We start from the raw sequence: 26,888 nt of genomic DNA, 5'->3' as shown, positions 1-26,888 counted from the left end.
CTCTGGTGTTCTGTGCTTCTCTGTTACAAACCCTGTTTTTTTTCTTTGGTTTTTGTTTTTGGCGTCCTACCTTCTCAGCTTTAAATGTAAATTTATTTCACCGTACACCCCTTCCTCCTCTCCCCCCCTCGCTCTCTTCTCTCCCTTGTTTTCATTTCTGTTTCTTTAACTAATTAACCAAGGGAGCGAGGCAGAGGCAGCTAGACATGAGCTTTCAAAGCTTTTGTCCCCCGTGATACAAAAGTGTGGAAAGCGTAGTTTTGCTACAGATAAAAGGAAAATAAGAGTTTGATTACAAAAGTATGGAAAATAATATGTAAGAAGCATCGGTTTAGTTTTCTAAATTAAAGCTATAAGTTAGTATGATGCAGAGTATTCTAACAGGGTCACTCATTCTTGCACTAACAACATTGAAACCTTGCTAAAAATGGATCAATGTGAAGACTCGCTGTTGCTTAAATCACCGGTAACCTTGATTGCTGCTTGCTAACGCATCGCTTGAACTGCAACTGAGATGAAATTGATTGTGATTTTATTATTCGATGCTTATGCACTCTGCCATTTATTGACGCTTCCAAGTACTTAAAATGACACCCACCCTGTACTGAACTGTGATATCACCAGCAAATACATATTTAAAAAAAGAAAATAAAAAAACATGCAAACATTAGCATATCAAGAATAGTCTGAGAGAAACATCTACCACACTGCTGATATATAGGGTTATCATCAAAAGTTTAAATGCACTCATCATGGGCTAGAATGGTGCCGTAATTTTGAGGTTGCACAGCATACATCTTTAATGTCTTAAAAAGAAATGGTTTGAAATTATTTTAGATTTTCTCTAATCCACGTCGCTTTGCAAGTTGGACTTTGACCACACTGGTTGCCATCACCAAGCTTCTGGTGAAATTCTGGCTGGATATTTGAGCACTCTTCTTGGCAGGATTGGTAGTTCGTTTGAACTGGTTGGTTTCCTGGCACAGACCCGGCTTTCAAGCGTAGTCCACAAATTTTCAATTGGGTTGACATCAGGGCTTTGGGAAGGCCATTATTCATTCCAAAATCAGATTTGATGTGTGTTTGAGATCATTGTCCTGTAGACTAAAGTGTCCAACCATCTAGCTGCTGATTTGAGTTGAAGCTGAAGAATTTGGAGATTAGTCCTTCTTCACCATTGCATTCACTTTGTCCAGTGTACCAGTACAAGCGAAACAGCCCCAGAGCGTGATGCTACCACCGCCATGCTGAACAATTGGTACAGTGTTTTTAGGTTTGAAAGCCTCATCTTTATTCCTCCAAACATACCTTTTGCCATTGTAGTCAAATAGCTCAATCTTTGTCTTGCCTGACTTTTCTCCAGATGAAATTTGGCTTGTCCATGTGGGCAGCTGCAAATTTCAGTCAAGCTTAAAGATGTTGGTTTTGGACAAGGGGCTTCTTTCTGAGTAGGCACCCTGTCTCTGTCCATGGTGATATAAAACACACTATGGACACTGTGTTCCAATATTTTCTAGTTCATGTCAGGTTTGAGCCTTGGTGGTTTTTGGCTTGTTTTTGAAGATTCTAATTAATTTTCCTTTCATCTGAGGCCATGTCCACACTAATACATTTTTGTTTGAAAACGTATCTTTTTCTCTCTGTTTTGGCCTTCCGTCCACACTGAGACGGCATTTTCGGTCAAGGAAAACGCAGAGTTTTAAGAGCGCTCTCCAAAGCGGATACATTTGAAGTAGGGCTGCCACGATTAGTCGAATAGTCACGATTACGTCGACTATCAAAATCGTCGACGACTGATTTAATAGTCGACGCGTCGTTTGAAGCTTTGTAAGATCCAAAAGACGCAGAAATAAGTAGCAGGATTTAAGAGTGTAATAACGGACTGAAACAGAAGATGGCAGCACTGCATGTACAAGGATGCCAGCTGCCGTTAAACCCCGAAGAAGAAGAAGCTGTGTCCCAGAATTCATAGCGCGGCCCAGCTCAGTTTCCAACAATGGCGGCAGCTAGTTAGTTTTAATATTACTCTTATTATTCTTTCTGGGTCACAAAATAAACGTTTAACATATTTTCAGGCGAGAATGTAGCTGTGTAAATCTCAAATATCTGCTCAGTTTATCAAGACACCACATATTTTCAAAAGCGCTCCGACGTTTTCAGAGACGTCTGTTACCCACTAGCTCGATAGCTAGCCGGGGGCTAGGCTAACTAGAGCCGTGAGAGCACCTGACTCCCGGCAAATCGTTTTCAAACCCACCGCCGTCTTTCGCTCCTCAGGTTAAACGTGATATATAAGTCACTTAGATAACTTAAAAATGTTATTGTTTTGCCTTTTTTTTTTCTTTAGTAATTTATTTGTTCCTGAGTAAATCAGTTTGGCTGAGATTAAAGTTATAGTTTTTACACAGCTGAATAAACGTCAAGCAGACAGCTGATTATCAGAAGTGTGAGATGCTGTTATAGTTTAGATAGCAAGGAGTTTATTAAACTTCACCGAAACAATCTGCAAATTTCATTAAAATTTAATAAACTATCATCCTGTCTTTATTTTTAGTTAGCACAGACCTTAAACACTTAAAGCTGTAAGCTAATGATAGTTATATAAGAGCAGATCGTTTGTGGCAGCCCTAATTTGAAGACACAGTTTTCGCATTGCAGTGTGGATAACAAACCCAGAGCCTTTTCGAAAACGATGACACATTTTAGTCATGTGATGCAGTCATGTGAGTGTGTGAGCGGAGGGCATCACACAGCAGTTGTTTTGTGTGCTCTCAATTCTGACAGCCCTATTAAAGATTAATTCAGTTTGTACATGCTTCAGGTAGCTTTTCTTCAAATTCTTTGACTCTCAATCGCTTTTGCAACTTTGTACTTTTGTGTTACTCGCAGCAACAACTCCACCTCATTGTTAGTCCGCTTAAAAAAAACTCGGTGCTTTTCCTCGACATTTTGCCGTGACGTTTCAAAGAGCCGGAAAGTAAATAAACGACAGACAGAAATAAGGCAGGTCGAATCGTCTTGCGTTTCACGCATGCGCAGTACTGGGACGTAAGCGTTTTCGGCCGTTTCGATGTGGCTGAACAACTCTGTGAAAACGCATGAAAACGATAGTGTGGACGTGGAGCATTTTCAGACGTATACGCCGTTCTCAAATTTATCCGAGCTAGTGTAGACGCAGCCTGAGGGTGACATCGTGGGTTTTGCCAAAGTAGTGGCAGTTGTTTAGTAATGACTCCAAGAAATCTTCCCAACTCGTGTAATTCTATAATTCTGCTTCTTATATCTTCTCTGAGTTCCTTGGACTTTCCCATTGTTCTGAGTATCCGTCAATCGAATGAGAGTTGTCAAACCTTTTTATGTTGGCAAAGAGAAACTACCAGTTGTAGTAGAAACTATCATGAGAGGTTAATAGGCCTCAGTCTTGTCGAGTTAAAAGCTATTGTAGAACCTTGTTTGAGTCTGTGCATATATTTTTGACATTGTGTGGATTATAGAAGCTCCAAAATCAAGTCAAGCATTTAGAATCAGTTCTTGTTTTTTAAAGTTATTAAACATGTATGTTGTATAATTCTTCCACTGTGGAATTAATTATTAAAAGCCCCAAATTACCATGACATTCATGCTCGTGATGCGTGTATGTAAACTCCTGACCACAACTGTACATCCACCTTTTGCCAAGATTGAACCTCAAAGACTTGAACTACCAGCTGAGTCTTCCACTGCTCTGTCACTCAAGCATTAGCTACTTTATCCATTTACACCTATGCAATCACTAGGAGTGAGCACTCCACCATGAAAGGTGCTTTATTTTTCTTTACCTTAGTGTTCTTGGTAGCAGTGTTGTTAGCGTTGGCATCGCTTATGTTCATGTACTGCGACTACAATGTGCCTCACTCTGTGCATTAAATGTAAATTAGACGTCATCGAAGTGATAATAAAGGGAGATTTTAACATGTTTTTGAACGCTCGCTGTATTTTCTCACACACCACATCAGTGATTGAGAGGAAAGTGTTTGTGCTTGTGTTTGCCATGCACATGCCGGTGCATGTCCGTGCATGCATGTCTGCACGTGTGTTTGCATGCGCATGGATGTGCTCCTGTAGGGTGTGCTGACCTGATGACGCTCGACACAATGACCCCTCAGGAGAGGAAAAGGCAGGGTTACATTCACGAGCTCATCCAGACCGAGGAGACCTATGTCGAGGATCTTGAGCTAGTGCTAGAGGTACCGACGGAAACATCGGCATATTTGAACATTATTACCACTTTTCTGTCATTTTTTTCCCGTCCTCACCTGTTTGCATTTGTTTCTGCCTCTTAGGTCTTCTACAAGCCCATGTCCGAGTCAGGCCGTCTGACTGAAGCTGAGATGGCAGTTATCTTTGTTAACTGGAGGGAACTGATTATGTGCAACTCCAAATTGCTCAAGTAGGTCCCACGTGTGACATTGTTATGAACCATACTGACATCTAAACTATTAAACCCTACTGCTCTGCTAGAATAAACATTTATGAACTCTTTCTGTGAAAACGATCAAAAGCAAATGCACAGAAAAACTGACACTTATTTCATTTCTGCAAGTCCATAGACTCTGAAGGCTTGCAGAACTCATCAGATACTCCATCTATTTATGTTTTGTGAGGTTATGAAATGGTGTTTCACATCCTGATCATCTGTGACCTCCCTCCAGAGCCCTGCGTGTCCGTAAAAAGACAGGAGGAGAGAACATGCCCGTTCAGCTAATAGGAGACCTGCTGGCGTCGGAGCTCGCGCACATGCAGCCGTACATTCGCTTCTGCTCCTGCCAGCTCAACGCCGCAGCGCTGCTGCAGAGCAAGACCCACAACCAGCCTGACTTTAAAGACTTCCTCAAAGTACGAGCCTTGGATAATGGATATTGTGAAAGGAAAAATAAATAAAACGTTTGCTTTTGTCAGATGCAATAAAATATCTCTGCCTCCTCTTGAGCAGAAGATTGCAACTAACTACCGCTGTAAAGGAATGCCGCTGTCCAGCTTCCTCCTCAAGCCCATGCAGAGGATTACACGTTACCCTCTACTCATCAAAAATGTATGCAGAGAAATGCTGTTTATATGTAACTCCATGAATCCCGCCTACCACTTGTTTAATATTCATCTCCATGTCTCTTAATTTGTTGCCTGTGCTGTGCTTCTTGGTAAGATCTTGGAGCACACCCCAGATGGCCACGCAGACCGAGGCCCTCTCCGAGAAGCTCTGGAGCGAGCCGAGGAGCTGTGCTCTCAGGTCAATGAGGGGGTTCGGGAGAAGGAGAACTCAGACAGGCTCGAATGGATACAGAGCCACATGCAGTGTGAGGGGCCCATAGAGGTAAGGACACTCAGAAACGAGTATCTCGACTCTCGAGTCCCTGCTGCTATATTAAATATGGCCTCTGCAAAGCATTTCATGTCTGACAAGTCTTGAGCTGTTATGCAGGGACAGCAACAATTCCATTCTTAACTACAACGCTTGACAGTTTGCTTATTTTCGAACAACTTTCCTCAGCCATGCCTTGTTTTCTCTGCACTTTTTCCCCCCCAGCACTTGGTCTTCAACTCGCTGACTAATTGCCTCGGGCCTCGCAAGTTGCTCCACAGCGGTCGGCTGTACAAGACCAAAAGCAGCAGAGAGCTGTGGGCTTTCCTCTTCAGTGATTTCCTCCTCCTCACACACAGTGCCAAACCCTTCTCCTCCTCAGGATCTGACAAGTTATTCAGCCCCAAAACAAGCATACAGCTCAAGATGTACAAAACAGTAAGCTAATCTAAGGTATAATATATATAAAAATATATATATAAATGCACAGATGAACTATTCTTTCTCATCGTTTACGTTCTCTCGGCATTTGCCGATATGCATTTCATCTCCGCCAGCCTCTCTTCCTGAACGAGGTATTGGTGAAAATGCCACCCGACCCGTCCAGCGACGAGCCGCTGTTCCACGTCTCGCACATCGATCGCGTCTACACTCTCAAAACCGAGACCCTGAACGAGAGGCACGTGTGCAAAAATCTCGCGTTCTGTGTAACCACACGTCCGTGTTTCTGCGTGAAGCACTCACACATTTTTACTGCTTCCATTAGGGCAGCGTGGGTCCAGAAAATCAAAGCGGCATCTGAACATTTCATAGAGACAGAGAAGAAAAAGAGAGAGAAGGCTTACCAAGGTAAACACAGCTACACGCTCATAAATATGTCAGCTAATATTGAGTGTATTGACTTTATCCCTTTGCAGAGCAAGCTGGTATTCCTATCATCTCCTCCGCTGCTCCCTTGTTAACTTTCCTTGTAGTGCCGGCTTGAGCTGAATGATATAATGACAAGCAGTTTCTTAGTGTCATCTGACCTGGAATCTGCTTGATCTGAAAATGATTGTTTGGTGGTCTCTGTGCGGCACCTTCACAAGTTTTCAGGAAATCAGACTCTACAACTCGTCCCTATGACCACTAGACTGTTTTCACCTACAGTGTCATATTTATACCGTGCATCGTATCGTTTAATTTTGGAGTAGTCATTTGCATGCACTGGAGCTTGAATGGAGTGCTTTATTTTTACTTCCTTTTATTCCAGAGTTGACATTTTTCAGTCTGCATATTAAAAATCTACAATAAGTCAAGCCCCCTGCCAGGGTTAACAAAGTGTTCTTATTTGAACCTTGAAGTATGCATGTGTGTATTGTTCAAACATTATCCTAATTATGAATGGATGCTGCGTTTTTGTCATATATCTTACTGTCTTCTGCTTATTTTAGCACGCTCTCTAAAGTCCAGCGGAATCGGCCGGCTGCTGGTGACAGTCATTGAAGCCCAGGAGCTCAAGGCCTGTAAGCCCAACGGTGAGGCCCCGTGGCAACATGACAGTGCTAATGCATGCTTTGTAATTAAGTCCCGTTAACTCCTTTTCTCTTTAGGTAAGAGTAATCCTTACTGTGAGCTGACAATGGGAGCTCAGTGCTACACATCTCGACCAATCAGCGACACTCTGAGCCCAAAGTGGAATTTTAACTGCCAGTTTTTCATCAAAGACCTCTACCAGGATGTCCTCTGCGTCACCGTGTCCGAGAAAGATCAGTTCTCACCAGATGGTCAGTGGATAAAGGACACGCACATGCACTCATGCATAAAACAGTTGATTATTAGGCTTTTTGTCTAATTTTTCCTGCCTATACAGAATTAAAGGAACACTTAAAGTCTTGGTTTTCCTCTATTAAAGTAAATCAGCGGTCTTAACTTCTTTTTTTTTTTTCTTTTTTGTCCGATGAGATGCGTTTCTTTTTCTCATTTTAATCATCTTACTAAATAAAAGTCTCCTCCTTCCTCTTTAGATTTTCTCGGCCGCGTTGAGGTTCCCGTGGCAACGATAAAGAAAGAGATGGAGAGCAAAGGAGCAGCAACCCGTCGCCTTCTGCTGCACGAAGTCCCTACTGGAGAAGTTCACGTCAAACTAGACCTACAGCTTTACGAGCCAACCAAATGAGGAAAATACATCTGAATACTCCATTAGACACACACACCACTTAATAATAGTAATGAAGGACCATTAAAGTGCCTTTTTTATGCTCTTGCACATTACGCAATAATGGGGATTTTACTGTCCCTGCTTGTTCCACTGACCCTGAGCTTTTCAGCGACCTCAAACGATCCAAAACACGGAGATGATTGCCAATATTTTCATAATCGCCAGCCAGAAATGGAAAGTAACAAACGAGACTCAACGTTTCACCGGATTTTTACATTTCACTTTCGATTTGTAAATTCTTTTTTTTTCTTTCCGGCGCACTGCTAATTAAAGAATATAACAACATATCAGCCAGTTACACACACGTGTGGACAGTCGCACACTGTCTCACGTATCTTTATATTACAACTGCTGCACACTGCTGTATAATGTAATGTCAATGGTTAGCCTTATGGTGTAAGCTTGAGGTTTCATGGCAAGTACGCCATTAAATCCCGAAAACGGCACCGGCATGAATAAAATGTATGTACAGTAAAACATTTTTCTGCGTTTGTCTTTCGAGTACGATGTCCAGGAAAATTGTGAAGTAGGTTTTTTATGTATGTTTGTTTCTTTTTATTTGGATGCACACAGTGGCCAAAGTCACTGTTAACTTGATGTTTCCTGCAGACATCCACATCTGGAGAACCAGCAGCTGGTCTGGTGGCACCTTCCATCTGATGTGGCTGTTGCACTGATGTGCAGTGGTATAGTGTTAGGCCTGGATGAAAAACATTTCAAACTTAAACTGTTAGTGGGATTTGTCAGTGAGCAGTATGGTGCTATAGTGTACAAATACAGTATATAAGTACCTGCTACACTTGCTTCTATCAGTCTCGACGACCACTGGCCTTTTAATGGACCCACAGGCTGGATATTTAGATGAGGCATGTAGACGTTTGTTGGCCTGAGACTTCACAGACTCACTCAGAGGTCGATGACTTTTAGTTCGCCGTTCAGCTTTTGTCCAGTGGAGTTTTTGCCCTAAGATAGGAAAAGGAAAAAAAAAAAATCTCTCATTTGAAGAAGTTTTGACCTGAAAGTATTTTACACTGAAAAAGCAAAAGATTGAGATAAACTCCTAGACCACTGAGCAGTTAATGAAAATGCTCAATGCTAATAAGTACTTTTCAGAAGTACCTATTATAAATTAATCCAGCAAAAAATTAAGGGTACCTGTTGTGCTCATTTTCAGTTCCATATTTCCATTTTATACTCTTGGATTCTAGAGTTGCTTTACACAATTCACAGTTCAAAAAAATATATATTTACTAAGTAAAACAACTCTGTCATTATTGTGCTGATTTATAAACTCACCCTAGGCTTCATTAGGTACACCTCTTCAGCTGCTTACTAAAGCTAATATCTAGCCAATCACATGCTAACAAGCCAATGCATTTAGATATGTAGACATGGTGAAGATGGTGCTGAAGTTTAAACTGAACGTCAGAATGGAAAAGTGAGGTGATTTAAGTGACTGTGATGTAAAGGACCCACAGCGCGTAGCTTTGCAAGCAGTTGAATGTTTATTTGCAAAGTTTCCAGTGACTCCGTTTTTGGAGCTTTACAGCTGCTTGTCTCCAGTGCAAGTACACCCAGCTCCCTGGTCAGGTCCCGGCATCCTACTCAAATAGGGAAGGCATGATTATACAACGGAAATCAGCTGTGCTGGTCAGCCTTCCCCTGACACCATGTCCTGAACCCACTGCTCCACCGCTCCCCTGTAGCTGAGCCACAAACCACACCACGCCACAGTGACTTTGCACAGTTGTTTGCTGCCAGATGGGCATTGTGAATATTTCAGAAACTGCTGATCTACTGGGATTTCTGCACAAATCCATCTCTAGTTTACAGAGAATGGTCCGAAAAAAAGAAAGTATCCAGTGAGCAGCTGTTCTCAGGGTAAAATTGCCTCGTTGATGTCAGAGGTCAGAGGAGAATGGCCAGACTGATTTGAGCTGATAGGATAGGAAGGCAACTGTAACTCAAACACTTGAGAGCATCTCTGAACAGATATCACCTTAAACCTTGAAGCAGATGGGTCTACAGCAGCAAACCACACTGGGTGCCATGTCAGCAAAGAACAGGTAACCGAGGCTACAATTACACCAGCTGATCAGAATTGGACAACAGACGATTGAAGAAACGCTGCCTGATCTGATTAGTCTCGATTTCTGCTGTGACATTTGGATAGGATCAGACTTTTGCGTAAATAACATGAATGCATTGATTCATCTATCCTTATATGAGCCGTGCTTATGGTGTAATGCAGAGGTTCCCAAAGTGGGGGGCCAGGGCCATTGCAGAGGGGACCCCACATGAACGCAAAGCAGAAGATGAAGCCTCGCCAAATATGTTTCCAAACCAACTTCCTACCAAGCCAAATACTAGATATGTGATGAAGCATATCTTGCCTTCTTGACTTCACCTGCACAAGTGCCAAGATAGGTCTCCACGACAGAATTTGTTTAACCTGCGTCGGGAGCACACGCTGGGCTGTCCAAATCACAGACAAACAGTATTCCATATTCTTGATTTTTTTTAGTTCACAAACACTTCTTGTAATGACTAACTATTCCTGACATTTTGGAGATGTTAGCTCTTTATACGCGAAGATTTTCTTGTAAAAGAAAGGGGGGCTTAGCGAAAAAACTTTGGGAACCACTGGTGTAACGCTATGATGTAATGTCATACTTCGGCCTCTGAAACTGAAAACTGTTTCAACACCACAGCCTCTCTGAGTATTGTTGTTAACCATGTCTACTCCTTTATGACCACAGTGCACCTTGTGCATCCTCTGATGGCAGCCTCCAGCAGGATAACGTTCCATATCACAAACCTCAAATCATCTCAAACAGACTTCTTGAACACGACAATGAGTTCACTGTACTCAAACGGCCTCCACAGTTACCAGATCTCAGTCCAATACAGAACCATTGAGATCTAGTGGATGCGTAGCTGAGAAATCTGCAGCAACTGTGTCATGCCATCATGTCAGTATGAAACAAAATCTCAGAGAAATGTTGAATCTGTGCCACGAAGAATTAAGGCAGCTCTGAAGGAAAAAGCAGGTCCAACCTAGAATTAGCACGGTGTACCTAATTAAGTGTCAGGTAAAAACTTTGGCCATGTTTATTGTGAGCATCCATCATGGTAACAGTATAAGACAGACAACAAAAGCATAATAATTACCTTATATATATATATATATATATAAACTAAGCCAATACTGAAGACTAAGCATTTGTATAATAGTTTGTCTTAAATTTCCGATTGGCTAGAAAAAAACACAAAAAAGGGGAAAATATATAGATACCTGGTCCCAAAGATGAGTAGAATCTCTTTCCTGTTGGTCTTTCATTTAAACGAAGGCCCAATGACCCCTTTAAGGAATCAATGCATTAGCAGTAACACACACGTGAGACACTCTAATGTTGTTATGAAACATACTGAAGGGAAATATTCAAGTCACAGAAGTCACCTGGTTGTTCACCTGTTGCATTTTGATATTGAGAAGTAAAGGATCGTACTCCTGTGGATCGTAGGTCTCTAGAAAGACATTCCCCTGTGGATCAGAGATAACGTGGCAGTGAAATAAGTTAAACATTCATCTCATCTGTTTTTGCAGTAATAGGCACAAAACCTAAACATCGCCGTCCACAACAACACAAAAACTCTAGCACCAACATGAGGAGTCATTGACCTAACTTCAAAACTAATTTAAGCTTCAGCACCACCTTGGAGTCACAGACATGGAGGTAGTGATTGTAGAGGTTGTGGCGCCTCTTGGCCTCTGGGCAGCTGGACACGTGCGCTTTCACTCTCTGCTGGATGGGAAACCAGACATGTTCAGTCCAGTGTTTGTGGAGCAGCTCTCTCCTCCTGAGCTCTGTAACATCACGCTGACTGAGGTAAAACTCCAACTCCTGAATGAAAACGCATTTCAATCAATATTGGAGGTATTTTTAATAATGAAGAATAAAATGTGAGGGGAAAAAAAGCTGTGTCATTGTATTAGATGGACTACAGTACAATAAAAACTAGTACCCTACCTTGATAAACCCATTTTCTGTCTCCTGTAATGGCTGGAGTATTTCCTTCACTTGCTGCTTCTCAGCCTTCATCTTTGCCTAAATGACAAGAAAGAGATTCAGGAATTCATCCTTTCCATCTTTTCTGTGAAGATGTGAGTCGACTGAGTGCAGTACCTGCAGTTGTCTGAGGGAGGTGTAAGAGAGCCAGTCCCGTTTGGTGGCCCACTCTGGCACATAAGACACCTCATTCCTTTTCTCTGGCGTTACAGACCTGCAGGTGCTCCTCGTCCTTTCACGCTGCTGTGAGCTGCTCCTTCTGCTCTTCTTGCTCTCCGTGGTGTGCTTCACATCTGTAACGCACTCCTGAAACACCAGATGTATATTGTACGCTGTAGTTACTGTGTGCAGTGCATAAAGTTTGCTTGAAATTACAGTATGAATAATAAATGAATGGTTCCAACTACAGTGATGTGCAAAGCTCTTGAGCCACAACTCATTTTTTTATCCTTGTATCTTACCATTTTCAGAGTGATGGGTTGTTGTTGTTTTTTTTAAGGTACTTACACTGACCTATTACATTTTGACATAAAAAAGCCACCTAATGCAAGGGCTGAAACTATGTTGTATATACACATACTGGACATCATGGCTAAGAACAAATTTTAAACTGTATCTTTAGGCACTTTGTTACTAGCAGCGTGTTACAAAAACACATAATTTCTTTCACATTTCTTTAGTTGAATCTATGGAAAATTCAAAAGACAACACAGTTCGACAGACATAAAATAGATCGAATAGTATAATTGCACCAGGTAATTGATTCTCAAAGAGCTATTTTGTGAAGACATCCTGGCATAGTGCGCCGTGTGTCCTTAATATTTTTGAGGATAGTGGACAAGGGGAAGACAAAAGAAAAAGTGGCAGGCCTAGAAAAACACGAAAGTACATGAAAGTCACGTTCTTAAGGAACAGGACTTTAAAAAAAGCAACGAAGGAAAAGAAAAGGCAAAGACCTGAGAGATGCATCTGGCCTTTCAGTCGACCAGTCTACTGTTAATTGAAGCCTCATCAGAAATGGTCTCACTGGAAGGTATGCTAAATTACACAAGAACTGGTCTGAAAATCAGTCGCAACACGTCAGATGGAGCTTGGAGCTTTGGTTAAAATTGTCATCAATATTTACAGAAGCGGTCAGGAAGCTACAACAGTGAGTCTCTACAGTTGGAGATCTTGTGAAATTTGATGAATTTATAAAACACAGCACCATCAGATATTGATCCACCATTTGATATCATCCAGAATGCGTCTGAATGGTGTCAGCTTCATTTTTTCAGTATGACAATGATCCCAAACACACTGCCATTGCAGTAAAAGCCCAGAGTTCAGACTGCAACATTACTGAAGCATTCTGGGATCATCTTGGCAAAGAACAGAATATAAAACAGCAAACATCCAAAGATTTCCATTTCCTAAGCAAATAATTTAAAAAAGAGGGGTATTTCAAGAATTTTACACAGTAATGTACATCTCTTGTTTTCACAGCATTCAGTACTTTGAATATATTTACAGACTGCAGAGTCCTGTGTAGACCGAACTCTTGAAATCCAGCCAAAGTTCACATAGAGAGAAGATCATGTCCGTGTACACGAATGTAGAGTCCACCACACCCATCACTACACGGAAACACAAATTCAAATTCAAATTCAAATTCAAATTTTATTTGTCACGTACACAGTCATACACAGTACGATATGTAGTGAAATGCTTGGACAACTGCTCGTGACCTAAAGAAAACAAAAAAGGAAAGGCTATGAATAAGATAGGAAATAAATATGAAAAATTAAAAAGGGTAAATTTAACTAGGAAGGAATAAAATATAAATTAAGGTTAAAAATGAAATAACTGTACAACACAAATTAGAATGAAGGGTAAATTTAACTGGGAAGAATAAGATAAAATATATAAATTAAAGTTGAAAATAAAATAACTGTACAACAAAATACACAATACACAATATAGAACTATATAAGAATGTATGAAGAAATCTAAATATAAATAAATATATACACAATAACAGCAGCTGTACAAGTATTAACTGGAAATGAAGAATATAGTGACCAGTGTTGTGCAAAAACAATGTCCAGAAAGTCCAGTGTGTGTGTAAGAACCATATGTGTGGGTCAGTACTGTGTGGTGGTGTGATTGAGAGACCGTATCGCCTGCGGGAAGAAGCTCCTCCTCAGTCTCTCTGTGTTGGTCTTCAGGGAGCGGAATCGCTTTCCTGACCTCAACAGAGAGAACAGTCTGTTGTTGGGATGGCTGAGGTCCTTCACGATCTTCCTGGCCTTGGTCCAGCACCGTCTGCTGTAGATTGAGTGCAGGTCAGGGAGCTCGGAGCGGATGGTGCGCTCAGCTGACCGCACAACCCTCTGTAGAGCTCGTCTGTCCTGCATGGTGCTGTTCCCGAACACGAGCAGCTTCTCGCAGTTACATTAACACGTAACACGTTATATGTGCATTTTTACACTCTGGTGTAAAAGATAATGACACTGGTCATTTTATGACAGCGGTTTTGGCATCAGTGCACAGGTACGTGTGCTTATTGTTAGGTTTTATTGTTGCAGTAGATAGGGTAGACTCTTTGTTTTGCATTTAACCTGATCCGGCGCGCCTCCTTTAGTCCTTATTTAAGTGCGGGTAACAGTGGCTACCGTATCTGTCAGTAAACTAAAACCTTTTCATTCATTTTAAAAATAGACTCTGAGATTGTATGTTCAGATATGATACGCAAAAGGAAAAAGAAGAGGTGCAGTTAGGAAAGCCAGGCATGTCAAACTCATTTTACATTGTGAGCCACATACAGGGCACTTTAATCTTAAGTGGGCCGGGCCAGTGAAACATCAACCACACATTTAACCCCCGAGATATTTTAATATAATAAAAAGAAGAAAAAAAAACTATCATCTTTGAATTAACTGATTTGGTTAATTAAACATGAATTACACATTCATTAAATTTTTCATTAATTAAAATTGGAAATAACTCATTTATTAAATGTTTTAAACAAAATGAATTGACATTTAAGTCATGCATATATTTAACTAATTATTTCCCATTTTAATTAATTAATTACGTGTAATTAAAAATTCAATATTTATATATATTTATTTAATTATTTATTTAATTCACTTTGGCACTTGAGGCCCTCCGTAGCACTGCGTGCACATACCGTATACTGAGAGCAGGAGAACAAATACAGAAGAAGAAGAAAGACTGGAGATAAATTATTAGGTGGTGAAAGGTCACAGTCTCACTCTGCTGTGAAGTGCAAACTGCACAGAGTGTCCATGTTCACAAGAAAAAAGTGTGCTCATCAAAAGCCAAATTTTAAACAGAACATAACACCACTGCAGTGCTGCCGAGCAAAACCACTTACACTGCCGATGCTCTTTAATTAAAAGTTTCATTAACAGCAGTATATTTAACATAATGGGAAGCGGGGTGGTATTGAGCCACCCAGTAGCTCCTTTTGTGTAATATACAATCCACTTCCGAGCTTTCTTTTTACTACACTCCCACTTTTATGAGGATGCTCTCTTATTTATTATTACCTCTGATTTTAACAGGCTGACAGGAAAAGGTGAGTGCACGGTGATCAGACCACTGGGACCCTTCTTCTTCATGTGGCTCATCTCTACATCACGACAAAACAAGCAGCCTGGAGTCAGCGACATGCTGGTAGTGATAAACGATAGACAGTGTCAAAGAACAACACTGACTGAATTTACTCATCACTTACTCCATACCTGCTAATTAAGTTGCTTTAATTTCATTAAAAGCCCACGTCTCCATTACAATGTGGTTGCTTCTTACCTGTGCTGATTTGAGGACTGAAGTTCGCGTGGCCAATTTACCAAAACTCTCCGTGCTTTTAGGTCACGTGCAACACACATCATTTTGGAAAAGTGTGCAGACTGCTAACTTTTACCCTGGGCTCAGACTTACTTTTCTAACGGAGCCAGTAAGGAGATACCTCCTCCAGGTGAACCACCGTCTGAAGAGGGTTTCCGTTGCCATGACGCCGACACGCAAGCGAGCCTGGGGCGAGCACGCGCAGAGACGTCGTACGTAAATGGCGAAGGTTCTGCGTTCTGCATTAACTGTATTTGTGGAAAGTGATTTCCCCACATCTGTGCTCAGATTATGCAAGTCTAGACGAGTCATGCACCCTCTGACTGTTGGATCCTCTTTAATGTGCGCAGAGATCAGCTGAATAACTAATGTTAGGAGGTCATCATATTTAGCAGATGTTTGGGCAAAGGTGGGGAAAACTACAAAAAAATTCAGCATAGATGCACTTCAAGAAGAAAAATATTCTTATAAGATTTTTACTTATAACACTTTATATTTAAAAAAATAAGAGGGTAAACTCGTTTAAAGTCCCAAAGGTTGAAAAGTCTCTTTAGGCGACACCTTTCACGCCCGAGGAGGGTCTTCCAGCCAATAAAAACTTCCGCTACACGGTGCAGTAGGTTCAAGAGTTGTAGCCTTGCTTCTAGGACTTAATGCGCCGGTTGACACCTGAGGTGCGCTTTGACGGTTCTCCTGCGGAGAAAGCGACGACTTAATGTTTGGGTATTAGCTGCGTAAAAGAGGCAGGGCAGGGCTTGGCCAGATCATAACTTCGTCTTTTTCATTTCTTTCTCGCTTTTCGTTGCTGGGGTCAGCACAGGGGGGAGGCTACATGGATTGGTGGACTTTGTTGGCAGCGAGTATTGCCCTACTCTGGATTTTCTGCTTTATAGACGGTAAGGGAAAACGGCTTTTTAATGGTTTTATGGCACCTGTCCACTAACCTATAAACGTACGGCACAAGAGACCAGGAATCACTCTACATAACATGTTAAAGTGGTTGTGGATTCTATTGTAGCTCATATTTCGAGTGTATTCCCTCGAAAGGTGGATGCACTGAGCAGATGAGACTCTACAGATTAGGGAATAGTTTGTGTCCCAAAATGACACAAATAGCTAAAATGGGCGCAGGTGGTGCAGATCGCGTCACTAACCAAAACCTCCCGTTTCTGTACGTTTTAAATGAAAAAATAAGATATATTACATAATTAATAATGTTTTATTAAACTCTTTTGATGAGGCAACCACACTTGATTGCTTCGAGATGACGGGGCGGGGAGAGGGGGCAATACAAACAATTTTGAGTATTTATTTAGAGAGTGAATGGTTTGTGCTTTAGGTCAGGTGGTTGTCAGGGTACTTTTACTTGCCGAAAGCTCGCTTTGCGTGCTCAGTATACCCGCCGCCCAGCCGGCTGGTGAGCAGACTTTAATCCAGTGGCAGACGCTGTTTGTGGTTCTCGACATTAGCCACGGTGTTAATTTAGACTCCAGCTTGACCCTGTTACCTTCTTATCTCCAGGCAACGCCGTGCTTGAGCTGCGGCTGCTCTTCCACGCTCTGACCAAAGCCGCTTGTCACCTGTACCTGGCCCTGCTCCCGCTGCGCCGAGCCGCCACGCACTTCTACGACAGCGCGCGGTACTGGGTCAACCATGCCCAGCAGGGCCCCTCTCCTCCAGGCTACCTCCATCAGAGCGAACCCCTGGCCAGGAAAGGCACGCTACACTTTCTGGAGGGCATGTGCGTGGTGTGCGAGACGGTGCCCAACATGATGGGCGCAGCGCTGAGCGTCGGGGCCGCTTTCTGTCATATGCTGCAGGGAGGTTTCTACATCCTGGCGGCCACGCTGCGCACCATCCAGATCAACCTGTTCTCACAGATGAACGGCGAGAAGGAGAGGTGGGACAAAGAGCGGCTAAGGGCGAAAGAGGGCGAGAAGAGGCTCAATTCCAAAGTGCTGGAATACATCTCGGTGTTTTGTCAAGACCCCGTGAGCGCTTTACGCATCAAGGTTGACGTGCCACCCGTGTACAGATAATCTTTTTCCCGTGGCTAATTGGCACATAAGGGGCCTTCTTCTAACTGCTGAGGGGTTAGAAGTACAGCAGAGTGTTGATTGGTTTGCAGGGAGGGCAGGAGGTTGAACTCTGACTTCTGGTTTTCACTCACTGTTGAGGGGAATTAGTTACCAACGGAATCAAATAAATTATATTTAAGCACCTGTGGGAAAAGACGAATAAAACTATGGTGCATTTTGTTACAACTGTTTCACATTTATGGAAATGTAAAGAAAATAAATGTCTCAATCAAACAAAACCTGACATCTTTGCTTGTTTTGGCCTTTAGAGCTTTATTGCTACATTCTTTTATACCAAATCTTACTGGCAACCAAGTTTATTTTAAAGTGCTCTCTTATTCATTATCTCAGTCATTAATAATACATCTATGGCAATATATTTACCAAAAAAATAAGGATCAGCAATAGAAAGTATGTTATTATTCACCTACTGATTCTGGTTACAGTCAAACTAAATCAGCAATAGGCCACCAACATTTATCCTGCAGGGCTTTTTAGCTTCATCTCAGCCTTCTCAGGTCTCAAACGCATGTCAGCAAGGACACAGAGGTAGCCAACATTCAGTAGATTAAGTCTGGCTGGCATCCGGGATCAAGTATTTTGCCTGTGAGCTCAGATTGCATTTGCATCTTTACACAGTCAAACTGCTAAAGAGACCACAGGGATGAAAATGAGGAAGAAGAAGTAATGAAGAGACAGGCAAGTTTGGGGATGGGGGGAGCAGGACTGTGAGCTGATACTGAAGATGAATTTACTCTACTTGACACTAAAGTCTTGCGTCAGGTATAGCGTGGAGGCTCTCAGGGGGGATTTTCCCAGCTACAGTGAAAGAAGAGGAACAAAAACAAAAATAAGAAAGATCCCTCTGGCGGGTGTAGTAAACAACTGTAAGCTAATCGGTAATTGTATATGTAAAATAATCTGATCATTTTAAAGACAGCAAGGTAAAAAATAGAACAAAATTCTCAAGACGGACACAAAACAGCAGCTTTATCTTTACTGGAATATCACAAATAATCTTACAGAGTATGTCACCAGTTCTTCTGACAGCTGCTTTGTTCACTTTGTATTCGTTCTGCTGGGACCTGAGATGAGAAGAGTGCATGTGTAACTTTGGCATCAGCATTATGGACAGCTTCTCAAACCACCAAAGAAAATGAGCTTAAAACCAAACAGGGCTGTAGGTTTAATCTCATTACTCACGCCCTCAACTTTGTCACTGCCTCCAGTCTCCGCAGTGCAGAAAGAACATTTTTCTGTGTGTCAGAAGAGAGGACTTCAAAGGTGTGAAGATCACCTGCAAAACAAAAAACCCAAAAAACTGTGAGTTATCTGCAAGTTACCAGGTAGCAGACAACTCTAGAGTTCAGAGGTCATTCCACACACTCAGTTTTACCTGAGAGGATGAGTTTTGTAGCCAGGTTTTGCACAGCAGGTAGGAACTGCTTCTCCGTAAACACGTGAGCTCCGTTTTCACACAAGTACCTGAAGATCAGCTGGACATGAGGGGAAAAAACCCCCCAAAACATCATTAAAACGTTGGTATATTAATGTGGAAATAAAGTCAAATTATGGTCAAAAAGTAATAAATGCTTTGCCTAAAATTTAGTCAATAGTAAGTTAACAATGTTACAAATAATTTTCATGTTAGCAGATGTTAATGTTTTCCAAATGGTTAATAGTTTAGTTGTAAACCATCTTGACCACCATTTGATGGTTACTGTGAAGTTGCAAGAGATTCTTTGAAGTCATTAAATATTGTACTGTGCATCTATAAATCTATAAGTCTATAAACATTAGACACAAGATGGAAATAAACTGATGTTTGGAATATCCATTTTAAATCACATAAGCAGGACTCGTGTCTTTAGTTTCAGACTCAGTGATATGAACTGCATCTCCTCTCTAAAGATAATCTTAATATATGTAAACCAGGAAGTACACAAAACTGTATTTGTCTTACTAAAAGACAAAAAGTTTTCGATATACTTTTGCTAATGCAGATAAGCTCCCACAAAATTGAACTCTTTATGGTCATAAAATGTCTTAATGACAATATTTATAATTTTTCAAGTTTCAAAGATGCAACTACAGCATGTCTCTTTATGTCATTAGAAACTATGCCATGATTGTTAGTCATAATCTGTTATCTGATAACAGTGGTTAATGTTTAATGACATTTCTTAGAATACAATAGAAGGTCCATAATAAGAAAAAAAACTTTACAACATCTAACCAAGAATCTTCACAACAGTCACTCTCCACGAAATACACTTAATCACAGAGAGAGATACTCAAGTTAGAAGGACCTGATATGAGTCTAAGAAGGGTTGCAGCAGCTTCTGCAGAAAGGATAACACTTCCAGCCCCGTTTCCAACACGGTCACTTCCTGTTCACTCATGTGGACTGCTCCACATTTCTGCAGGAGTGAACATGCCTCGTCAAAGTCCTAAATGATGGAGGGGCAGACATATGCAATATGAGTAACAATAATCTGTCTCATTGTTAATCACACACAAGTGTGTATGAATATGATAGTAGCAAAACACTGAAGCACTATAAGCACAAAATTTCTTTCATTAGCTCTTCCTGGGAATTGGATAAACGAGAGGCTACAGTGACCTTGGCCTTTTACCCAGTTCATGCACAGAATAATCGTGATCCCGACAAACATGGCTGTTATCTGCGATGCCCTGCCAGGGATGAAGATGAATTCATTGGCGAAGACGTCCCGCAGGAAGCAGAAGAAGCTGAACAGCTCATCTGTGAACAGAAAAAAGTTAAACAAGATGTGTCCATTCATGAGACTCAGAATCTGCAACTGCACCTAACATTTACCCTTCTGTGTGCTTTTTGTGATGTGGATGGCAGTAGCAAGTATTCCTGGACGCACAAAGACATGCAACGCCTGATTCCTGTAGGAAACCAGCATCAGCACCGCCGCCGCCGTCCTCATCACACCCTCCTCTGGGCTGAGTGGATCTTGGCTCGCAGGGTCTCCATCCTGAACCAGGCAGACACGGCCCGCTTTATGATGGACGATGGAGTGATGAAGAGCCACGGTGGATGACATCACGTCTGAGTCTGTGGTGTGTGCTGCAAAACGGGTGTAAAGTTTGAGGGTCACATGACCTTCAGAAAGTCATGCGTGCATGTGTGTGTGTTGAAGTGTGCACACGTGCCTGCATGTGTGAATGTCCACACACAGGACACCTGTGAAGTGAGACAGTTCAGTGGAGTCCTCTTAGGATAAGTTACTTAAAGTGCATTAATCCACTGAACATCTCCTAAGTGATTCTGGACACTTGTGCCAACTTGCATTCACCTAATCTTTGTGATCCACACAGGACCGGGTCAAAAGGAGCCTATGCAACAGCAAGGAAACTACTCAGTTACTCCTCTGCATTAACAGCGTCTGGTTGTCTAGCAATGCAATATGCTAAGGACACCTGCTGGTCACTGAAGGGAAAGCAAGCTTCATTAAATGCCCACTATAAGCAAAGCCTATATTGTTCTTAACCCTAAGCTTGATGCTGCTGCTTTCTACACAGTATAATTAAAATAAATTGATATCTTTGAAATCCATCTGGTCCACTCACCAGGCCAGTTCAGACGGCCCCTGAAGTCCAGCACCAGCTTCCTGAGCCAGAGTGTTTTTTCCGTGAGCCCATGCCACTGCAAACCCTCTTCTGTTAAAGTTGTGATTGGAGCCTGGAGCAACAGGCAAGCCATCAGAGACCAAGGACTGATCAATGAGCCCTCCTCCTGGGTTCGCACAATCAAATGAGCCACCCAGTTCACACAGTCCTGGATCTCCGTACTTGGTCTCTGTGGAAGATCTCTAAACAGAAAACAAGGTAGATTCTAAAGTTACATACAGGCTTTGAAGGTTTACAACGACAAAAATATTCATTTAAGTTGTATCACTGTTACACTTGTTATGCTTTTGTTGATTTGGTTCATTTTACACTCACTATGAGTAAGAAAAAATAAATAAAAACACATTTCAAAAATGTAAAAGGTGTTTTATGCACTTCATTTGAACTGCTTATATATCACTAATGGAGATTACATTAACAGAATACATAAATGGTAAATCATAAAATCATTTAATACTCACTTTGGTTGGTGTATACTCAGTACTCACAATTTTTAGCTACAGCCAATTGTGACTTTGGCACACATGGCTACCATGTCTTGCATAAACAGAAAAAAAAAGCAAATCTGTACCTTGGTATGAGATTGTACTCGCTCCGATTTATCTTTCCCTCACACAGCTGTCGAACAGACAGGGGGCGGCCAAAGTTCACATGCATGCAGCCATAATCTTCCTGCAGAACTCTGCTAGCTTTAAACAGTCCCTGCAGTGAAAGAGCGAGGGCAAGAGGCCTGTAGTTTCATATCTTTCAGGACCAAAGATTACATGGGAAATGTTATCAAGTCAGCAATGAGACGAAACTTACGGTGGTGCTTTCTTTGGGTTTGGGGACACCCAACAACTCAAGTGCAAGCAATGACTCCTCCACTACTCTGTCATAGCTGATACTAATGGGCACCAGCGTAATGTCAAACACCTCACCTTTAAAATATGGCTCCAGCACCATGTCCATCATACCTGCAGACAAATGCAGATGTGGCACCAAGATGCTCAAAACATGTATAAGTAAATATGTAAAAATACATATGGAAATAAAAATAAGTTGAAAAGAATATTCAAATTACACAAAATGATCTAAAAATACTGTAAACTTGTTTGACTTTTCACAATTAAAATATCCTAAACTGTGAGTGCATGATCCCTTGGTGTGCAAAAGTAAAGTACTGTACAATGAAAAGGGTACAATGGCCCTTTAAGGTCAAACCTGTAATAAAACACAACAGAAATAGAAAAAACACAGCTAAATCTCACAAAACAGACCCTAAAAAACAAAAAAGACCTCACATAACACAATGGAAGTGTTTTTGGGGAGACAATAATGTGACGGACCAGCTGTGGAAGTGACAAGCTAACAGTAAACAGCTAATAGCAAACACCTACATTATTAAATGAATCTTTTAAGTGAGTCTAAGTGTAATTGTTTTCATGTTTTGGTCCATCACCTTATTGTCTCTCCAGAAACTCTTCTGTTGCATTTAGTGAAATTTCTTTTTTCTTTCCCTACTTCAATTGTTTTATTCAAATTCTGTTGTGGGTTGTTTTTTCTTTGTTTGTTTTTTCACCATTTCTGCTTTGTTTTATTCAGTTGTATTTTGTCTGCTTGTGCTGGATTTTTCTTTTTTCTGGTGTTTTCTTATCTTGCAGTGCATTTGACCTCCCCGGGCCACCATAGAAAAAGGTCATCATGCTTAACTGCTATAAAATTAAAGCAACAAAACCTAAAAAAAAAACAAAAGTCCAAAATAATGAGATGCACACACTTTGATATCCTGGGGAACAGCAACAAAAACAACAAAGGTGTACATTTAGACACTTACCAAGCTTTGGCACCACAGACTTCAGTGTGCGACTCCTGAAACCCTCTACATAAAACTCCAAAGGAGCACATCCTGTCTACAAAAAACACATTAAGCTGTTGGAAGCCTTCTTCTTTTAATTGTTAAATACAGAAGCTGACTGCCAAAGATGCACTTAGGAATACTTTTAAAAAGTCCTTGTCTTACCCTGACAATTGTTCGGACATATTCTGACAGCACCGCCCAGTACAGCTTGTCAGAGCCGATTGCTCTTCGGATAAAGAAAGCTCCGGAGCGACGCAGAATCTCTCCAACAACCTTCATGCTTGCAAGAGCTTTAAAGAGAAGGAGTCGGAACAAAAAAATAAACAATAATAATAATAATATTTGGATGCTACGATGCAATCAAAATGGATATAATGTTGTGTATAATTAGTATGATTTAAATAACACTTTGTTGTCTTAATTCAAATAGATACTTGCGAATTCCTGCAGCTATGACAGGTATTGGGATGTCGTAGGTGAACAGGATGAAGGAGACAATCAAGAAGTCCACATAACTCCGGTGATTGGGCATCAGGATCACAGGACTCTCCTGGATGGCTTGCTGCAGCTGCAGTGACAGAAAATTTTAACTTCCAAGGTTCTCTGTATAGTAAATAGTAGTAAATACTATAGTAAAGCAAATCTATCAGAATGGTTGTGTGACCTCTAAAGAGCTACTGTTGAAACAAACTGGCCAATAACTGATTAAAGTGTATTGATTTCTGATGAGTCCTGACCATGTTGAGTCCTTCCATGTTGACATAGATGCTTCTGAAGAGTCTCTTGAACACCTTATTGACAGTGTAGGCCATCAGCCTGATAAACCCCAGCTGCAGATTGTGAGACATTTCCTCCAAAATCCCACGAGCCTCTTGTCTCACCTTCTCCACGGATGACCCCGTCTCCAAGGCAATCTGAGAGGGAAAATGTAGGGGAGGAAAAACTGACTATTTTGACAACAAAACAGTAAAAACTATATTTTTTTAATAAATAAAATGACTGACCTCTTTGGCAATATAGCGCAGATACTGGGACTCCAGTACAGCTTTCTTGAGGTCAGAAGTGGAGCTGGATGGGGCTCCTTTGTACGGTTGAGGGTTAAAGGTTCTCAGGGCATAGCCAAGATCAGTTGTGCATCTCCTCTCCTCCAATATATCCGTAAACTCCTCCTCATCCTTCAGGCTTGCAGTGCCTGAATCTTTATACTGAAGGAAGGAGTAAGGTTTATGTTAAAAGTCTCAAAGTTAAGATGTTGGAACATCTGTAACAGGATAGAAAACAACAACAACACTACTAATCTACCAACTCAGTAACGTGGGTACAGAGCAAGATTGTTTTGAATACGGATTTATTAGCACCACATTTTTTATACTGTACACATTCTGCTTTAATTCAAGGGGTCTAACAAATTTACTGCATTACCCATTTAGGAATTATATCCATTTGTATGCACAGCGTCCCATTTTCAGAGGTTATAAATTAATTGGACAGTTGACTGATAAGCAATTTCATGACAAGGTTAGGTTGTTCCCTTGTTATTTCGTAACACATAAAGCTAATAAAATATGTGGCATTGATTCCAACTGGTGAATTTGCATTTTGTAGCTTTTCACTTGAATTTTTATTACAGAAGTTAAATGTAAACTGAAATAAATCTATCAGACACATAGTAAAAAACTCTACAATCTGGTTCATTCTGCAAAAATAATAAACTGCCAATCACAACAACTTCCGAAAGTTCGCGTGTATTTATATTAAACAAAGATTTCCTTGTACCAGAATGACAGTAAGACCAAAGCATGACTAAGAACATGAACCGTGGCGTACCACATCATCTGCCAAACATGGTGGCAGTAACATTATGGCATGGTATGGTATGGTATGGTATGGTTGCTAGTGAAGCTGGATCACTGGTGTTTTTTGATGATGTAAGTACTGATTGAAGAAGCCGGATGATCTGTTAAGTGTACAGGGCTACACTCTCGCCTTGGACTCAGTCAAGTGCTGCAAAATTGATCGGACACTGCAAATGGATGATGACCTAAAGCATACGGTAAAAGCATCTCAAGCAAAAATAAATGGGATGTCCTTTAATAGTCAAACCAGCAGAGCAGCTTTTTAGCTATTAAATTCAAACCTAAAGGCACTTAATGCAAAACTTTCTTAAAACCCTTGAATTAAAGCTGCAAGCTCACACAAAAAACAGACAAAAACTACAGAAATAAATACATTTTTAAAAATGCTATAATTCTTATAGAGCAGACTGTAGTTTTGTAAGACTCTTTATTTCTTTGGTAAATAAAATAAAATAAAAAAGAGGGGGCGGGGGTAAAAGATAATATATGTGGACAACAACTATTCACCACACTGTTATTTTGAACTGTTATTTTACAACGGGCGCATCCCTATAGTTATCCCGTTAATGTGTTAATTGTTTATTAACCTTTTATACAAGCACTAGTTTTGTTTATTTTAACAGTAAGGAAAAACTGACGTATTGTTACTTTGGAAAAGTGGTCTGAGACAAATTAAATTATTAAATCACAAAGTTTATCGAGTTAAAACCATAAAAGTCGTTATCTCCTCGCTGCTCTGTTCTGCAGGCTGCTGTGACCTGCCAACACTGGCTGGTGAAAAACTATTAAGCAACAGCGGCTTACATACAGTCGCTGTTTTTCTTAGTAGGCCAAAGTTTGAGCAGCTTAAGGCGGCCAGGCTCCACAGGACACCCCTGCCTGCATAATTAACAGCAAAAACAAGCCCTGCTTGAAGGCAGACAAAAGCGAACATCGCTACAGGTTTCCTTCAGGCGGTCTCCTTCTGGGTATTATATATTTTATAGTCGCCGCTAACTTTGAAAGGTTTAAAGAAAAGCGTCGACGGGCCCGAGAGAAGATAAAAACAGACGCGTTTAAAACTTGCTTCTTACCGTACTCGTCATTCTTTGCGGACACTAACACTGAAGCTGACTGGTGACTGGCCTCAATGACTGTCTTTCTTGTGCTTGGACGCTATCTTCGCTCCACACTGCGTGAAATATGCAGCACTTCGGGGCCCGGGGCCAATGGTGTGCCTGGGTTTTGGAAACTCCTCCCGCATATTGTAATACTCAACCCCCTGCTCCCAAGTAACCCCCCTCACCCCACGCGCGCTGTTGAGTGCGATAGCTAATGTTTTAAGTGATCTCGAGTTTGTCTGATGTGGAAAAAAATGTCTGAATATTTTTGGAGGAAACATAACCAAGAATTAAACATCAACTGAGCGTGCACTCCACAGGGACTGATTAAATTATCGTTGTTTTTTTTGTCAGTTTTGCTGGTTTGGAGCATTCAGATGTGCTTAAGATTATTCACATGTGACATTCACGGCAGCTGTCAATCTTCCCAGAAGTGCACTTCCCATCAAATTCACCCTAAAAGGCAACACTCAGAGAAACTGCAAACCCCCCAAGAGTTCCAGGTGTACCGGCTTCAGTTACAATGTTAAATGTACTAGGCTTCTGGAACAATGTCCTTTTGGACAGATGAGAGCAAAGTGGAGATGGTAATGCACAGCCCCACATTTGTTGTGCGATATCTGTGCAAACTGGCAAGCACAGTGGTGGACGGGTCATGATTTGGGCAGCTTGCAGTCTTTGAGTCAATCATGAACTCCTCTGTGTACCAAAGTCTTCTGAAGGCAAATGTTAGACCTTCTGTCCAACAGCTAAAGCTTGGTCAAAACTGAGAAATTCATTAGGACCATGATCCCAAGCCTTTCAGCAAATCTATCAGCATCCCCGTCAAAGTCAAGATAGTAAAATTGATATACTTTGGCAGGACCTTAAGAGAGATGTGCATAAGTAAAT

General features: G+C 41.2%; 4 protein-coding genes across 12 annotated transcripts in view; 2 read left to right on the top strand and 2 right to left on the bottom strand.

The window, feature by feature from the left end:
• The window catches only part of itsn2a (intersectin 2a), a 46,128-nt gene extending 38,096 nt beyond the window's left edge, over positions 1-8,032 (top strand). For all 4 annotated transcript variants that reach the window (XM_086263781.1, XM_086263780.1, XM_086263779.1 and 1 more), the window contains 11 exons: positions 4,105-4,226; positions 4,323-4,429; positions 4,692-4,875; positions 4,973-5,071; positions 5,183-5,350; positions 5,564-5,776; positions 5,896-6,017; positions 6,105-6,187; positions 6,772-6,855; positions 6,931-7,104; positions 7,345-8,032. In XM_086263781.1, coding sequence (XP_086119907.1) covers positions 4,105-4,226; positions 4,323-4,429; positions 4,692-4,875; positions 4,973-5,071; positions 5,183-5,350; positions 5,564-5,776; positions 5,896-6,017; positions 6,105-6,187; positions 6,772-6,855; positions 6,931-7,104; positions 7,345-7,496 — 1,508 coding nt within the window. In that variant the 3' untranslated portion in view covers positions 7,497-8,032. The remainder of the gene's footprint in view (positions 1-4,104; positions 4,227-4,322; positions 4,430-4,691; positions 4,876-4,972; positions 5,072-5,182; positions 5,351-5,563; positions 5,777-5,895; positions 6,018-6,104; positions 6,188-6,771; positions 6,856-6,930; positions 7,105-7,344) is intronic.
• On the bottom strand, positions 5,918-16,000 carry fam228a (family with sequence similarity 228 member A). Of its 5 annotated transcripts, none has more exons than XM_086263786.1 (9): positions 15,557-16,000; positions 15,163-15,286; positions 11,726-11,914; positions 11,570-11,647; positions 11,255-11,443; positions 11,011-11,082; positions 10,834-10,900; positions 8,330-8,501; positions 5,918-8,238 (listed from the first exon to the last, which is right to left on the bottom strand). In XM_086263786.1, the coding sequence occupies exons 1-9, from the start codon at positions 15,739-15,741 to the stop codon at positions 8,127-8,129; spliced, it is 1,188 nt and encodes a 395-aa protein (XP_086119912.1). In that variant the 5' UTR covers positions 15,742-16,000; the 3' UTR covers positions 5,918-8,126. The 5 variants fall into 5 exon arrangements, with proteins under 5 accessions (XP_086119912.1, XP_086119910.1, XP_086119915.1 ...); XM_086263784.1 differs by having other exon boundaries at positions 5,977-8,238; positions 10,999-11,082; positions 15,557-15,993; XM_086263789.1 differs by having other exon boundaries at positions 5,983-8,238; positions 10,999-11,082; positions 15,163-15,245; positions 15,425-15,579.
• Positions 16,001-16,102: 102 nt separating this feature from the next.
• On the top strand, positions 16,103-17,795 carry LOC147312441 (uncharacterized). The gene is made up of 2 exons (XM_086263790.1): positions 16,103-16,359; positions 16,985-17,795. Exons 1-2 carry the CDS (start codon positions 16,296-16,298, stop codon positions 17,500-17,502), a joined length of 582 nt encoding a protein of 193 aa, XP_086119916.1. The 5' UTR covers positions 16,103-16,295; the 3' UTR covers positions 17,503-17,795.
• Positions 17,779-26,093, bottom strand: gnpat2 (glyceronephosphate O-acyltransferase 2). 2 transcript variants are annotated; one of them, XM_086263782.1, is made up of 16 exons: positions 25,971-26,093; positions 24,046-24,246; positions 23,779-23,955; positions 23,480-23,609; positions 23,204-23,331; positions 23,018-23,093; positions 22,006-22,157; positions 21,773-21,903; positions 21,142-21,383; positions 20,381-20,638; positions 20,178-20,305; positions 19,851-19,991; positions 18,938-19,037; positions 18,745-18,838; positions 18,565-18,626; positions 17,779-18,360 (listed from the first exon to the last, which is right to left on the bottom strand). In XM_086263782.1, exons 1-16 carry the CDS (start codon positions 25,980-25,982, stop codon positions 18,308-18,310), a joined length of 2,085 nt encoding a protein of 694 aa, XP_086119908.1. In that variant the 5' UTR covers positions 25,983-26,093; the 3' UTR covers positions 17,779-18,307. The 2 variants fall into 2 exon arrangements, with proteins under 2 accessions (XP_086119908.1, XP_086119909.1); XM_086263783.1 differs by having other exon boundaries at positions 19,851-19,993; positions 20,228-20,305.
• Positions 26,094-26,888: the final 795 nt, after the last annotated feature.

Source organism: Aulonocara sp. 'chitande type north' Nkhata Bay, linkage group LG15, assembly GCF_057382095.1.
Source record: "Aulonocara sp. 'chitande type north' Nkhata Bay isolate Kocher_YH1m ecotype deep benthic linkage group LG15, A_spYH_male_GT1.1, whole genome shotgun sequence".
NCBI classification, from domain to species: Eukaryota; Metazoa; Chordata; class Actinopteri; order Cichliformes; family Cichlidae; genus Aulonocara; species Aulonocara sp. 'chitande type north' Nkhata Bay.
The sequence above is the reverse complement of the archived record's forward strand: the minus strand, read 5'-3'. Positions and strand labels throughout refer to the sequence as shown.

Excerpts from the sequence above, each read along its gene's own strand:
- gnpat2 (XM_086263782.1), bottom strand. Across the intron at positions 23,956-24,045 it reads TGCGCTATATTGCCAAAGAG|ATTGCCTTGGAGACGGGGTC; the intron begins GTCAGTCATTTT and ends TTTCCCTCTCAG. Across the intron at positions 21,384-21,772 it reads GAGTACAATCTCATACCAAG|AGATCTTCCACAGAGACCAA; the intron begins GTACAGATTTGC and ends TTTTCTGTTTAG.
- fam228a (XM_086263784.1), bottom strand. The coding sequence starts at position 15,741 with ATGTGGGGAAATCACTTTCCACAAATACAGTTAATGCAGAACGCAGAA. Across the intron at positions 11,444-11,569 it reads CAGAAAATGGGTTTATCAAG|GAGTTGGAGTTTTACCTCAG; the intron begins GTAGGGTACTAG and ends GTTTTCATTCAG. Across the intron at positions 11,083-11,254 it reads TCCATGTCTGTGACTCCAAG|GGGAATGTCTTTCTAGAGAC; the intron begins GTGGTGCTGAAG and ends TCTGATCCACAG.
- LOC147312441 (XM_086263790.1), top strand. The coding sequence starts at position 16,296 with ATGGATTGGTGGACTTTGTTGGCAGCGAGTATTGCCCTACTCTGGATT. Across the intron at positions 16,360-16,984 it reads GATTTTCTGCTTTATAGACG|GCAACGCCGTGCTTGAGCTG; the intron begins GTAAGGGAAAAC and ends TCTTATCTCCAG.